Raw genomic sequence first — 13,834 nt, forward strand, 5'->3', positions numbered from 1 at the left:
CAGATCAACAACGACGATTGGGATATGACAACTAACTTTCACAAGGACTAGATGTAACATCTTAAAACTTTAAATCTTGAAAAATAGATTAATTAAAGGATAAATTAGTTATAAATATGATTAATTTATTTAATTATATTTTTGAGTGGCTAATTAGATTTTTGGGTCATATTTGGCTCTAAATTAAGATAGGATGAAAGTCGGATCAAGTCGGGAGGCATCGGGGGGAGCAAAATCAAGTTGTTGCTTGTTGCGTCATGAGCCGCGGCTTGCGTGGCGTGCGCTGCAGCGCACGACACAGCAGGCAACTTAAATTTTCAAGAATCATCAAAAATTGACAGATTTTGGGTTGGAAAACCTAGAGCACGAAGGGGGTAACTTTGGGCACTACTAGGACATCAATTTGGGAGGATTTTGAAGATGATTTGAGTTTTCAAACTCTTGGGTAAGTTTCCTACCCTTCTCCTCTACCTTTTCATCTCATTTTTCATGGGATTTAGAAGAGTGAGAATTTGATCTGATTAGATTAAGCCATGAGTCAATATTTTAAAGATTTATATTGACTTTAAAGGTTTAATTTAGGTTTATTGATCTTGGATATGTGGTAATAGGAAGCTACTTTCTTGTTTGGTGAATTTTGGATCAAGCCCCAACTTGATCATAGGGTGTTGAAGTGTGATAAGTTGAGATATTGAGTTTTATGTTGTGATAGAGTTAGAAAGAGACTTAAAGGGATGAAGTGAATAAATTCTAATCTTGACAAGTCTATCAGAAAACTCATTATGGCAGCCATATCAACCACACGAATGAGAGTTCTTTGAAATGGGGCACCAACAGGAGAATTTAAGCCAATACATGACATTAGACAGGGAGATCTTCTTTTACCCTATCTCTTTGTTCTTTGTATTGAGCGATTAAGTCATAGCATTATAAATAGCATTGATAAAGAAGATTGAAAACCTATTAGAGTAACAACTAATGGTCCTCCAATTTCACATCTATTTTTTGTTGATGACCTGTTTCTTTTTGTAGATTCTTCTCTTGATCAAGCAAGGATCATCCAATGATGTCTCTCCAATTTTTGTAAAGCTTTAGGACAAAAAGTTAATTTTTCCAAATCCAAGCTCTACTGCTCCAAAAATGTCAACATTAATAGAGCCTTACAGATAAGTGAGGAATTAGGAATTCCCCTAACTGGAAATCTAGGAAAATATTTAGAGATTCCTATTATCCATGAAAGAGTTTCAAAACTCACTTTTGCTCCCCTGCTTGACAGAATCAACTCTTGCCTAACCAACTGGAAATGCTGCTATTTTAATAATATTGGGAAAGTTATTCTTATAAAGTCTTTTCTATCTTCTATTCCTAGTTATGCCATGCAAACTATGCTTTTATCTGATAATGTCCTGACTAAAATGGAATCTCACTCTCACAACTTCCTTTAGGACTCTACTGACAGGACCAAAAAGCCTCATCTACTATCTTAGGACTTGATCACCAAAAACAAAAACCAAGGAGGTCTTGGGTTCAAAAAGCTTAAGAGCCAAAATATGGTCTATATTATGAAACTTTGTTGAGAAATTATAACGATACCCAATTGTCTCTGGTTTCGTGTCTTGTGTGATAAATACAAATGCAATAATCCTATCATTCCCATGGTTTGCAAAATCAATTCTAGCGCTTACACATAGTTCAATATTTGTAAAGTCTGGGAGCAGTTCATTACTCACGTGGGGTGGAAGGTAGGAAAAGGGGATCAAGTTTCTTTTTGGTATGACAAATAGTGTCCCCTTCTAGATCCCTTTGTCAAATATGCTTCATGATTCCATCCTTCATGCTAGAGTCTCTGATTTCTGTGATAATAATGGTACTTGAAAAATAGGCCAATTATGCAGATATCTTCATCCAAAAGTCATCAAATTTGTCACTATTGTTCAACCTCTGACCTCTAATGTAGATGATGATGCTATATGCTGGAGACCTTTAAATGATGGCAATTTTTCTATCAAAATTGCTTACAAGGCTATTGAAAATCATTGCGACACCATTAGCTCTGAAATTTGGTCTAAGATTTAAAAGTGACCAACTTATGAGAAGATCAAATCCTTTCTTTGGAAAGCAGCTTGGGACGGACTTCAGCCTAAATTCTCTTATTCTAATGGAAATAATCCTTCTCTTAAAAATTTTCCTTTTGGTTGTAATTCTTTGGATTCCACCACTCATATCTTGAGAGATTGCAAAAGATCTAAAGAGGTTTGGTTAAGACTAGTTAAACATATTGAACTAAACACTTTCTTTTCTCTATCTTTACAGGAGTAGATTCTTTGGAATGCGAAAAAAGAAGCGGGTAAACACGTAATATCTCTTGGCAGAAGCTCTTCGCTCATGTGTGTTGGAATATTTGGAAAGAGAGATGCAAAGTCATTTACTCTAAAGATGATACCCCTAAGAGAGACATTGCTCTCGCCAACATCCAAGATATTCTTAATGATTAGTACCTTCAATCTAGAATCAATTTCTTGACTCAACAGGGTGATAGAACAAAAGCCAAATGGTTTTCCCTGAAAAAGATTGGGTAAGACTTGATATAGATGGCTCTGTCAACAATCAAGAGGCTGCTTCTTGTGGTGGTCTCATTCAAGATGATCAAAGCAGATGAATCAAAGGCTTCACTAAATTTCTTGGTTGCCATCCAGCATGGCAGTTGAAATTATGAGCATCCTTGAAGGACTCAATATTTGCTGGGTAGAGAAGTTTAACAGAGTAAATATCTACTCTGATTCTACTAAAACAATTATGCTCATATTTAATGAGTTTTCTAATATTCATCTGCTTCCTGCAATTATTAACAAAGTTAGAGATCTTCTTATGCATGATTGGTCAATCACTTTTGATCATGTTTTTAGATAGGCTAACAAATGTGCAGATTAGATGACCCATCAAACCTTTTTTGACAACTCAACTGTTCAGATTTTTGATAGTACACCTTCTAGTTGTAAAAACTTTTTGTACATTGATATGACTTAATCTGTCTATCTATACGGTTTTTTCGTGGCCTTCTATTCAAAAAAATACCATTAATTCTTTTTTAATAGATGAGTTATATATATATATATATATATGTATGTATGTATGTATGTATGTATGTATATAAAATGAGAGGTAGATTATAATTACCCAAGCAGGCCTAGAATCCTTTGTAATTGGACCAGACCACTTCTGACATTTGGGCTTGAGTCAGGGCTTAGCGTTCTTGGATTAAAACTTTGTTTGGGAGAACTACGCTAACAAAAAACCATGGAAAGTTATTTATATGAAAAAAGACTTTAAATATTTAAAATTATTCTATTAGATCAAGGTCTTTTTTTTTAAAAAAAATATAATGACTGAAATGCACAAGACAAATAATTTATGTCGTTTATCAGTCACACATGGAAAATTTAATACAAAGATAAAGAAGATTTAATAGTCACACGTGTAAAGAATTATATTTTTTTTGGATAAGAATAAAGAATTATATTTAATTCTTAATATTTTATAAACTAGGTAAATTTTTTGTTTAGGATTTCCTTCATAGTTTGAAAACTGAAAATAACTGTAAATAAAATATTTGTATATTTTGGAATAATATATTAATTAATGTGTGTATTTAAACAACTTATATCTAATATTTTTTATAAAGATTGCAAATACATTTCATCTCAACTAATAAAAGGACAAGTTTAAAGATATCATGGAGAAGAAAGAAGTCACAAGTTTAAGCTTAAGGAAAGGGGTATTCATAAATTGAACATGACAACTATAGGACCCTGTTTGGTTTAAAGAAAATATGGTAATGGAATGTTATGTAATAAAATGTAATATATGTTTGGTTTGCTGTTTAGCAACCAAGGTCTCTAGACGAAATAAGGCAAGAGAGAATCAAACATGATGGATGAAAGTGTGACATGCCTCTAAATCTTCGTTCCAATAGAAGGCATGGCGATGGAGTTCCAAATCTTAGTTTTGACTTTTGACCCTAAATTTCTTCTTCATTTAATATAAAATAGTCCCAAAAGATAAGACCTTCAACTACTTTGAGGTCCCAAGAGATGAAGAGATTTGTGAAAGCTATAATTAAGTTTCATGAAACGACATCTTAAGTCCTCTGTTCGGTGTCTCTGTTGAGTTAGTAAATGTGAGATGTCAGAATTAGCGTTAGTAAACAGAGAACAGAGTTGGAGGAAGCAAAGATACTATACGCATATATACTAGTTAGATGCAACATATTTATGTTAGAAGAGCCAAAAAGGAGCTATTTCATGCGTGACTTTGAAGATATAATGATCATAATCTTTGCACATATCATTAAAACATGATCAATAATGAATATGGAATGCTATATTATGTAAGCAAAACTCAAACAAGGTAGTGAAATGATCAAGTTATCAAATACAAATTGAGGACTACGAAGTATTATTGCCCATCATTTGCACACTCACCTAGACTACTATGAGATTGTGTAGAGATAATGGATGTTGTCTCACTGAAGTTGGAAGTGCTATCCATTAAAACTCTTTCATTAGGATATAGAGAAGGTTTTGGAGGCATTTCAAAACTCTCAACATCAGTTGCTTCTAACATTTCTATTACCTTGTTCATTGAAGGACGATCAGTAGGCTTCAATTGTATACACCAAAGAGCAACAATGAACATTTTCTTTGCCAAATTCTTCTCTTCTTCTGTTAGATCTTCCATTTCTATATCTTTCTCTTCATCAAATTGATCGTAAATCCATAAGGGAAAATAAACTTGGCTTGAATGTTCTGCATCTTGATTCAAATTCCTTCTTCGGTTTGCCATTTCCATCAAAAGCATTCCAAAACTATAAACATCAGCCTTATAAGACACCCCTCCAATATTCTTGTAGAATAACTCAGGGGCCATGTACCCAATTGTCCCTCTTGCTGCAGTCAATGTTACGATACTATCCTCAATAGAATATAATCTTGCCAAACCAAAATCTGAAATTTTTGGAGTGAAGTTGTCATCAAGTAGAATGTTGTGGGGCTTGATATCAAAATGTAATATTTTCATGTCACAACCATGATGAAGGTAAGCAATCCCTCGAGCCACACCTAATGATATCTCATATACTTTGCGATAACTCAATGAAACACTTCCTTTTTTAGCAAAAATATATTTATCTAAAGATCCCTTAGACATGAATTCATAAATAAGAGCACGTTTCATTCCTTCCACACAAAATCCAACAAGGTGCACCACATTAAAATGGTGTATCCTCCCAATAGTTGCCACTTCACTGATAAATTCTTGGCCAGTAGCTTTGGATTTACCCAACATTTTAATGGCAACTTCAGATCCACTCCTTAACTTGCCTTTGTATACAGTGCCGAAGCCTCCTTCACCAATCTTATTCTTGAAACCTTTTGTCATTGTCTTCAAATCCTTGTAGGAGTACCTCAAAGGATGAAGGTTGTGATGAAGGCGTATGAAATCTTCAATGTTTTCATACCCAGATAAGTGCCTCCTCCGACATGTGTAAATCAACAAGATGGACAGAAAAAATATACCAACCAGGAATCTTAGAATAATTAGAATAGTGAATGGCAAAACATATCTTCCTGTGATTTTTCCTAAGTCGAAAGCAACATGTGTTGAATTGAAATTGCTCCCACCGTTATGCTCAGCCTGGGACTCAATTGTTGAATACACTGAATCTGCAACTGCACGGGTATATTTCCAAAAAGGTCATAAAATTAATTGGTTTGTCCCAAAAATATGCTTAATTAACAAAGTCACTCAAAAAAATTCTTTTTAAATCTATACATACACACATATAAAATTTCTAGAAAGCCTTATTTTTCAGGTATAAGATATAGAGTACAACCTATATTTTAATTTAAAGAAAACATTTCACTATTACAAAAATAATTTATAAGAGTGCCCATTTCAGAGCGTGTTAATAAAAAAAAGCACTCCCACAATCCTCTCTACAAAGTGCTCTAGGCCTCCTAAACAAGAAGTTCGAAAAAGCCTATAGGAATGCTTTGTCCCATAAGTGCTTTCCTATATTTAGGGGCGTTGGCTGCAAAAATATTTTCATAAGTCAAAAGTAAACGGTCTAAAATATTTTTTTATAGCAGTGTTTTTTTTTTTCCTTTTTGCATGACCTATGCATAATTTATTTTTATAATTAAAAGGTGATAAATTACCTAATTTAATTTTTCATAAGCATATATATATATATATATATTACCCTAGTCAATTTTTGAACATATATTTATTAATACACTTATTTTCAAAATTTAATCACTGGATTGAGGAATAAAACATACTAAAACACTATAACATATCAGAATAAGGCTTGGCTATCATTTATTCTCCTAAATTTAATTATATCATCCCATATCTTCTTGTTATTTTTACTTGAGTAACTTGTAAATTGTTGACTTTTTTAGTACTTTTATGCTACATTCATCCATAGTCTTTTTGAACCCTGGAAAAAAGTAAAAGTTGTGGTAAAATTAATCATTTTGAAGTGCAAAAATAAAGTTAAGACACATTAATATATATAAAATAAAAATTAAATAATTATACACACACACAATTAGAATAAAATGACTGTTAATATAACTCATCGTTTATATGAAGATAATTTTTTAAGACATGTATAAAAACATGAAAGATAGATTCTACAACATGCAGTGACTTCTATTTGTTTATTATATTTATCTATCAACAAACACTTATAGTGGTGGAAAAAAAACGACAAAGATTTATAGTTAAATAATACTCCATTTATTCAAAAATGTAAGATATTTTTTAAAAAGTTTGATGTTAAAAAATATAAGACATTTTTAGTATTTTAAGATGTAATCATTGTATTTTTTTTCAATATTTTTAAAACCAGATTGAATATTAAATCGAAAAGGCTAGGGATTCACGGTTCACATGATCGAACCGATGACTTAATAATTAAATTAAAAAATTATATATGTATATAATAATCTAAATATAAAAATAAATATAAAATTGCTATTTAACTTAAAAATAAAACTAAATATTTTAAGTTTATCATGACTTAACAAACCACATGATATAATATAATATCAAATGATTAAAAAATTAATAAAAAAAGAAAAGGGTATTTTTTGAGCAATCTGATTATAAAAAAATGGGTCTTGTTCCTAGTCTGGCCATTGCCCCAAAGCCACCCAATCTGGCCCAACTTTGAAAAATTTTTCGGCTTGACTAAGTTGTTAGCCTAACAAGTCAACGATTTGACCGTCCAGTTCATTCCAATTTTTTAATCATTAATTTTTTTGAAAAGTGTCCTAATAAATAAATTATTTAATATTTATTTTAAAGTAAAACACCCTATTTAATAGGAGTAAATATGAAAAGATAATATTAGTTTGAAAACAAGTAACTTCTTTATTAAAGGGTGAAATTAAATTAAAAATGCTTTACATTAATGGAGAAAGTATATCAAAATAATTAGTCCTATATAATATTAAGGGCCAAAAATATTCAAGAAGTCATTGACCAGAAGCGTTCACTAACCTAAAGTGAAAAAAAATATATGAGTGCTCATAAAATTATTTTTTCAATGCATCAGTGACCAAATCGTTAAATTTCAAATCCAAAACATAACTACCAACGTCTTTGGCTTTTAGCAATTTAGTCATAGATACACCGAAAAAAATAACTTTATAAGCACTTGTGTACTTTTCCTCACTTTACACTATTAAATGCTTTTGGCCGGTAATTTTTTAGATGTTTTTGCACACTCATCCTAATATTGAAACTCTATGTCATAATGGAATATACTAATCTGGTTACCTATAAAAATTATATAAATATTATGATGCTTATAAATAAAAAAAATTTGAATTTCATATAATTGTGCCTATAGTTCAGGGATCTTACTCCAATGAATATCCTTAAAAAATGGCAAACCTGCAAGGAAAAAAAAGACAATATTCACGGACGTTAGCGTTCGAAGGATGCAATAATGTGTAAATGTTACAACAACCAAAGACATTTTGATATCTCGCACTTGCACTCACGAAGGCCCAATTAATTTTTTCCAAAGCGCCAAGTATAAGATTAAAACGTGAGTCCATCTTAAAATAATACTCCTTCCCATCCTAATTATAAAGGAAAACGAACTTCATAGTTTTCAAAGGTGTGTTTGGTTAGTATTTAATGGACTAATTATCTAGTCCCCTTCCCTCTAATTTGGGATTTTTTTGGAAGAGAGAGAATATTTCTGGACTAAATTATTCTTGTCCTATTGAAAATTCTAAACCACCGTTGATATTAAAAAAAAAACTATATTTTGTCTTGCCCTCTCTTCTATAATAAAATAAATTTTATCACTTTTTAAAAATTAAAATATAATTTTTTAGTGGATAAAATTTTAATATTTTTTCATTAGACGAAACGCTAATGAATTGTAGTTTTGATATTGATATATTGGTTCTTTAGGAAAAATATTATTAATTTGAAAATTTTAACATCCTTAAAATAAGAAATTAATAAATTATAAAATACTATTTTTCTACTGATATATCAAAGCAAAAATAAAAACCAACTTAAATTTGATAAGGATTGTCAACTTTCAGTTCATCTTCCTTTCCCATTCTAGCCCAAACAAAAAAAGTTTATTAAAATCCTTCCTTCCCTTCCTCTTAATTAATCGGAACAAAGGATCATTATCTTCTTTTACCAAAATAAAAAGATTATTATCTCCCCTTCATTCCCCTCCCATTCATTCATTCTCTCGAACCAAACACACTATAAAAAATAATAGTTAATATCCTCAAATTTGTAAAAAAGTATTTGACTTTTCATTTTTGTCTTTCACTAAAATTAATGGTCACAATAAAACGTGTCTAGAAATTATAATTTGACACAAATAAAGAGGGGTAATCTTAAAAAAAAATAACTATTATATCTTTGCCTTATATTTAGAATTAAAAAAAAAAAACTTCAAAACTTTGTCATATAATTAGAATATGAGGGAGTATCATGTTAGGTTAGAGGATGGGCTTTGGGCTTTTAACACCAACCCTCAAAATGCTCTTTGCAGTATATCAATTTCTTATTTTTCTTCTTCTTCTTTTTTCCTTTTGATCATTCTCTTATAAATAAAATGAGATGTATATATCTCAACTCTTAAGCGTTTTTTAAAATTTAAAAAAAATCCCTTAGTTCTGGTGAACCTCCAAACCCAATTCACTTGATTTTTGTTTTTAAATTAGAGGCATCACAACAATTACAAAATAATACGGTTTTGTTTTTTTACAATTTTGTAAAATAAATCAAAATTGAACAATTTTGGGTTTTTTTTAAAAATAAAGGATATAAAATTGCACCGTTCCGTAATTGCAAGAGCAAGATATATACCAAAATATGTTTTATTATACCTAGAAGCTAATTATCAAAAAAAAAATTCATTAAAGGAAATGGAATTTCGTATGAGGTATTGGATGAGTGGAATATTAGAGACTCCAAACTATTGGGAATACCTCATTTTTTCTTATAAAACTCTTCAATGCAGGGCTCATAATATTATCACTTATATTTTACTTAGTTAGACATTAAAACTTTATATATATATATATATAGAGAGGGGGGGGACGAAAGGCATCAAAACATGATTTAAATTTTATAAATTTTTTAAAGTTAAGATTTACAAATTTTTGTAAAGTTTTTCATTTTTAGCATATTTTTTCTTATTTTATTATTTTTTATAAAATATAAATTTTTTTCTCTCTTTCTTTAAAAAGATAAACTTCATGAAATTTGCCATTATAATAGGCCGGATGTATCATTTTAATTTGCGAACTTATTTGTATAGATTAAAATCAATCAATTAAGTAGAAGGCCTAAATATAATAGGAAGCTGATAGAACTTTAACAAAATAAATAAGTAACATAGATTATATAATAATATTTAAACATAATATGAGTTCGAGACATACCTGCAAGAATACCAACAAGATATGCTGCAAAGGAAATTTTATAGAAGTCAGATGTACGGATAATAGGTAGGTTTCCGAATTTAGAAAGCAATATCTGTAAGATTTTTATATTAAACAAATACAGGAAGGGAAGTTATGTTCTCGCTATTATTACGGTCCAGATCGATTTAAAAATAAATAAATAGAAAACTTATTTAAACAAAACAGCTAAAGATTATTTTTATTTTACAGTATGCATTTATTAAAATAAAAATTATTATTTAGGGTGAATGACCTTTCAAGACCTTACAAGGATATAAATATTAAGATTAAAGTCTATTTTTGTCATTAAACTATTTTCATAGGAACACCAAATATTCTAAATTTTTTATTGTAACAATGTTACTTTTGAAGTAATTAAATCATAGTAATATTGCTTTTAATATTAAATGAACAAGTATTGACCATTAACTTTGCTAAATCAGATTTGATGTCAGGGGCAATATCACTATGCCACGATTTAATTATTTTCAGATAACATTGTTATAATTTGAGTCAAATTTTTTTTTTTGAGTTAACAAAATTAATAGTCAATATTTGTCCATTTAACGTGGGGCAACATTATTATAATTTAATTATTTCAATGGCAATATTGTTATGATAAAAAATTTAGAATATTGAATTCTTCTACAAAAATAATTTAAGAATAAAAATGAACCTAAACCTAAATATTTTATCCGACCTCATCATAACTTAAGTTTCTAAAATTCAGTGTCAATGTTTTCTATTTTTACACTAAAAGTCTTTTTTTTTTAAATCAATATGTGTTGGCCAATTAAACGAATAATATATTAATATTTTCTGGTAAACCTTTGTTAAAATTTATCTTGAATGTCTTAAAATCATTTCAACAAAATCGATCAATTAGGATAAAGAATAATTAAAAGTAATTAATATTTAAATTAAACGATAATTAGCTTTTTCAGTATTGGTGTTTTCATGAACAAATTGAAAGGGCCACTCATTTCGAAGTTGTGAAATTGAAAATATATTATTACTACTACTGTTATTACTATTCAATTCTGGGGATTAAAAAATGAATAAAAAAATATATCACCTTGCACACGATAGCTCAGATGTGCCGCCTTTCCTGCGGTATGAAACAGTGAAACAAAATATTAACTCAAAATTCTAAGATCTTAACATGGAGTAGCACGTTAAAAAACATTTGAAAAAAGATGTTATAATTTTTTTATTTTTCAGAATAATTTTTGACTCTATCACTTTTATAACACTTTATAAAAAATATATTTTCAAACAATTTTTTTAAATATCAATAAAAAATCAAATATTGAATTATCTTCCTTGCACCCATCAAATCAGCTTTGCTTATTATTTTATTCTAATTAATCTGAGGGGCATGCTATCCTATGGTCTTTCTTTTTTGGCTTAAAGAGGAGCTGCCATGGTCTAGGCACGTCTTAGCGTCGAAATAATAGTTAAGGAGGTTTTTTTTTTTTTTTTTTGGGCCCACAAGTTAATGAGTTACTTATTCATAAGAAAAATAAGTTCATATAAATTTTGAAAAATAGTAAAAATAAGAATTATAAATAAGAATTATAACAATAAAAAATAACACAGAAAAAATGGAGACAAATGGAAGAAAATAAATATCAAATCAACATTCAAGAAATTTTATAAAAAAAATTTTAAATTTTTTCCTTGTATTGTTTTAATAAAATAAATCTCTTTTTCAGAAAGATAAACTTTAAAAAATTCATGGATTTTAAATTTTAGATTTAATAAAAAAAATCCTATTACTTCACGTTGAGTGTATGTTCTGGATGTAGATTCATCACTCATTAGCCTAAGGCCATGTTTGGTAGGTTGGAATTGTGAAGATAGAAATGGAATTGGGATAGGAATCTGAATAAAGTGATGTTTGGTAGATATGAATTACAATTCCTGAGAATCCTAATTCTATGGAAAAAAGCTAATTTTGATTCCTTATGTAAATCTATGGAATTGGGAGCAATTCTATGGAATTGTAATGTTTAAGACACTTTTGCCCTCATACAAATTCCAGAAAGACAAATTTGCCCTAAAAAAAAAAATAAAACCCTCATATGCTAGCAAAAAAAAAAAGAAAAAGGGAGTATAAAAGGGTGAATAATATTTTTTCTCATTATATATAAAGCGTTATAATATATATATAAGATGGTATTATATATAATATTTGTATATAATTTATATATTTATAATATTTTTTTGGTATAAGAAGTAGAATTGATTTGTTTGACATTTTTCTTCTAAATCTACATGTTAGTGTATTTATTTTAAAGTAGAAGGGATGGGAACCATTGCCAATTTTATTTTCAAGAAAATGTTCCCTCTGATGATAAAACTTTTTGTTTGGCCCAAGCTAGTGAATAATAGTTACAAATATAATCTATGATTTATATAATATTTTATTAATATATAAAATACATAAGAAAATTGGTACACAATTAAGTTTTTATTATGTTTTATTTTAATTTTTATATAGGGGTATTTTTATCTTTTAAGTATAATTCCATTTCCATGTCTTGCATACCAAACAAAAGTAATGCAAGGATTCCATCTAATTTTTCTGACATACCAAACATACTTTTATAATTCAATTCTATTCCAATTCTGATTCCAATTCTGATTCCAATTCTGATTCCAATTCCAATTCCAATTCCATCAAAAACTATTCCATCATACCAAACGGGGCCTAAATGTACTTCCACAAGTATTTTAAGTGACACAATAATAAATGTTAGATTTAATCAAACGCTATATGAAATTTTATTATATAATATTTAGAATATATTAAAATTTAAACTTTTGGGAAAAAACAACATTATAAAGGGTCGTTTGATTGTGAAAATTATTTTAAAATTTTTAAAAATATATATTTTAATAATTTTTAGGTACTGACAAAATTAAAGGGAAAAGAAATGACTTACCGCAGAAGAGAGGAAAAGGTAATTCGTTGAAACGGTAACAGTAGTACTCAGATTTTGTGCAAAGGACCTTCTGCTCGTTATTGTCGAACAAGCAATACTCGTTAGCTGGACAAGGAAGATCAGAGCAAGCTTTTTTCCACCATGAAATCTCAAAACCATAGGAAAACACTCTGTGAATATCAGCGTACGAGAAGCTTTCTCCTTTCAGGAATGAACTCCAATCTGAAGTAATGGTGGCCACTGATTTCACACGACACTCAGGTTTCAACCTGCCAGCTCCTAAGTCTCCAACCACAGCATAAACATGGCCTCCTCCTTCTCCTGCTCTTCTGGATTCCCTACCTACGCATGGCGCTGTATCTGCGTAGAGTGGATCGTCCCTCACCGGATCGCTGCAGTGCAGGTAAATGACGTGGTCGAATGTAAGTTTTGAATCGTTTGATGGTTCCACAGCGACAAGATAGGGATGATTGCTATCATAATCGTAGGAAAAGTTATAACTGTCGGTGAAATTAGATCGGGATAAGAAATAACGAGGGAGGGAGGAGCAATCACCCTCCCGAATGCCTGGATCTTTGAGTCGGACTGTGTAGTTGTTGTAGTTGATTCCCATAACCTGGTATATTCCTGAATACAGATGAAGCAGAGTGACGTTGTTTTCACAGGCTAACTCGTATACGTGGTCGCCGCAGTTCGCTGGATCATCTCTCAGGCGAAATGGATACGAGATGTTTGCGATAATGCCGCAATGAGACGGAGTGCAAGTTTTGCTCCGATCCTTAGTACTCATTGCTTGGTGTGTTAGATATAGAAGAGTGAGGAGCACTAAGCCCCAGAACCTGATTAAGCCTATTTTCCCTCTGCCCATTCTTT

At 30.1% G+C, this 13,834-nt stretch overlaps 1 protein-coding gene across 1 annotated transcript; it reads right to left on the reverse strand.

Moving 5' to 3' along the window:
* Window positions 1-4,362: 4,362 nt before the first annotated feature.
* Window positions 4,363-13,829, reverse strand: LOC129319880 (LEAF RUST 10 DISEASE-RESISTANCE LOCUS RECEPTOR-LIKE PROTEIN KINASE-like 2.7). Its single transcript, XM_054964976.1, has 5 exons — window positions 12,962-13,829; window positions 11,089-11,121; window positions 9,993-10,016; window positions 7,933-7,962; window positions 4,363-5,726 (listed from the first exon to the last, which is right to left on the reverse strand). Exons 1-5 carry the CDS (start codon window positions 13,827-13,829, stop codon window positions 4,456-4,458), a joined length of 2,226 nt encoding a protein of 741 aa, XP_054820951.1. The 3' UTR covers window positions 4,363-4,455.
* Between the last annotated feature and the right edge of the window lie 5 nt (window positions 13,830-13,834).

The sequence above is a fragment of the Prosopis cineraria genome, unplaced genomic scaffold (assembly GCF_029017545.1).
Source record: "Prosopis cineraria cultivar Desert tree isolate PC_DT_omini unplaced genomic scaffold, ASM2901754v1 PC9, whole genome shotgun sequence".
Classification (NCBI taxonomy): Eukaryota; Viridiplantae; Streptophyta; class Magnoliopsida; order Fabales; family Fabaceae; genus Prosopis; species Prosopis cineraria.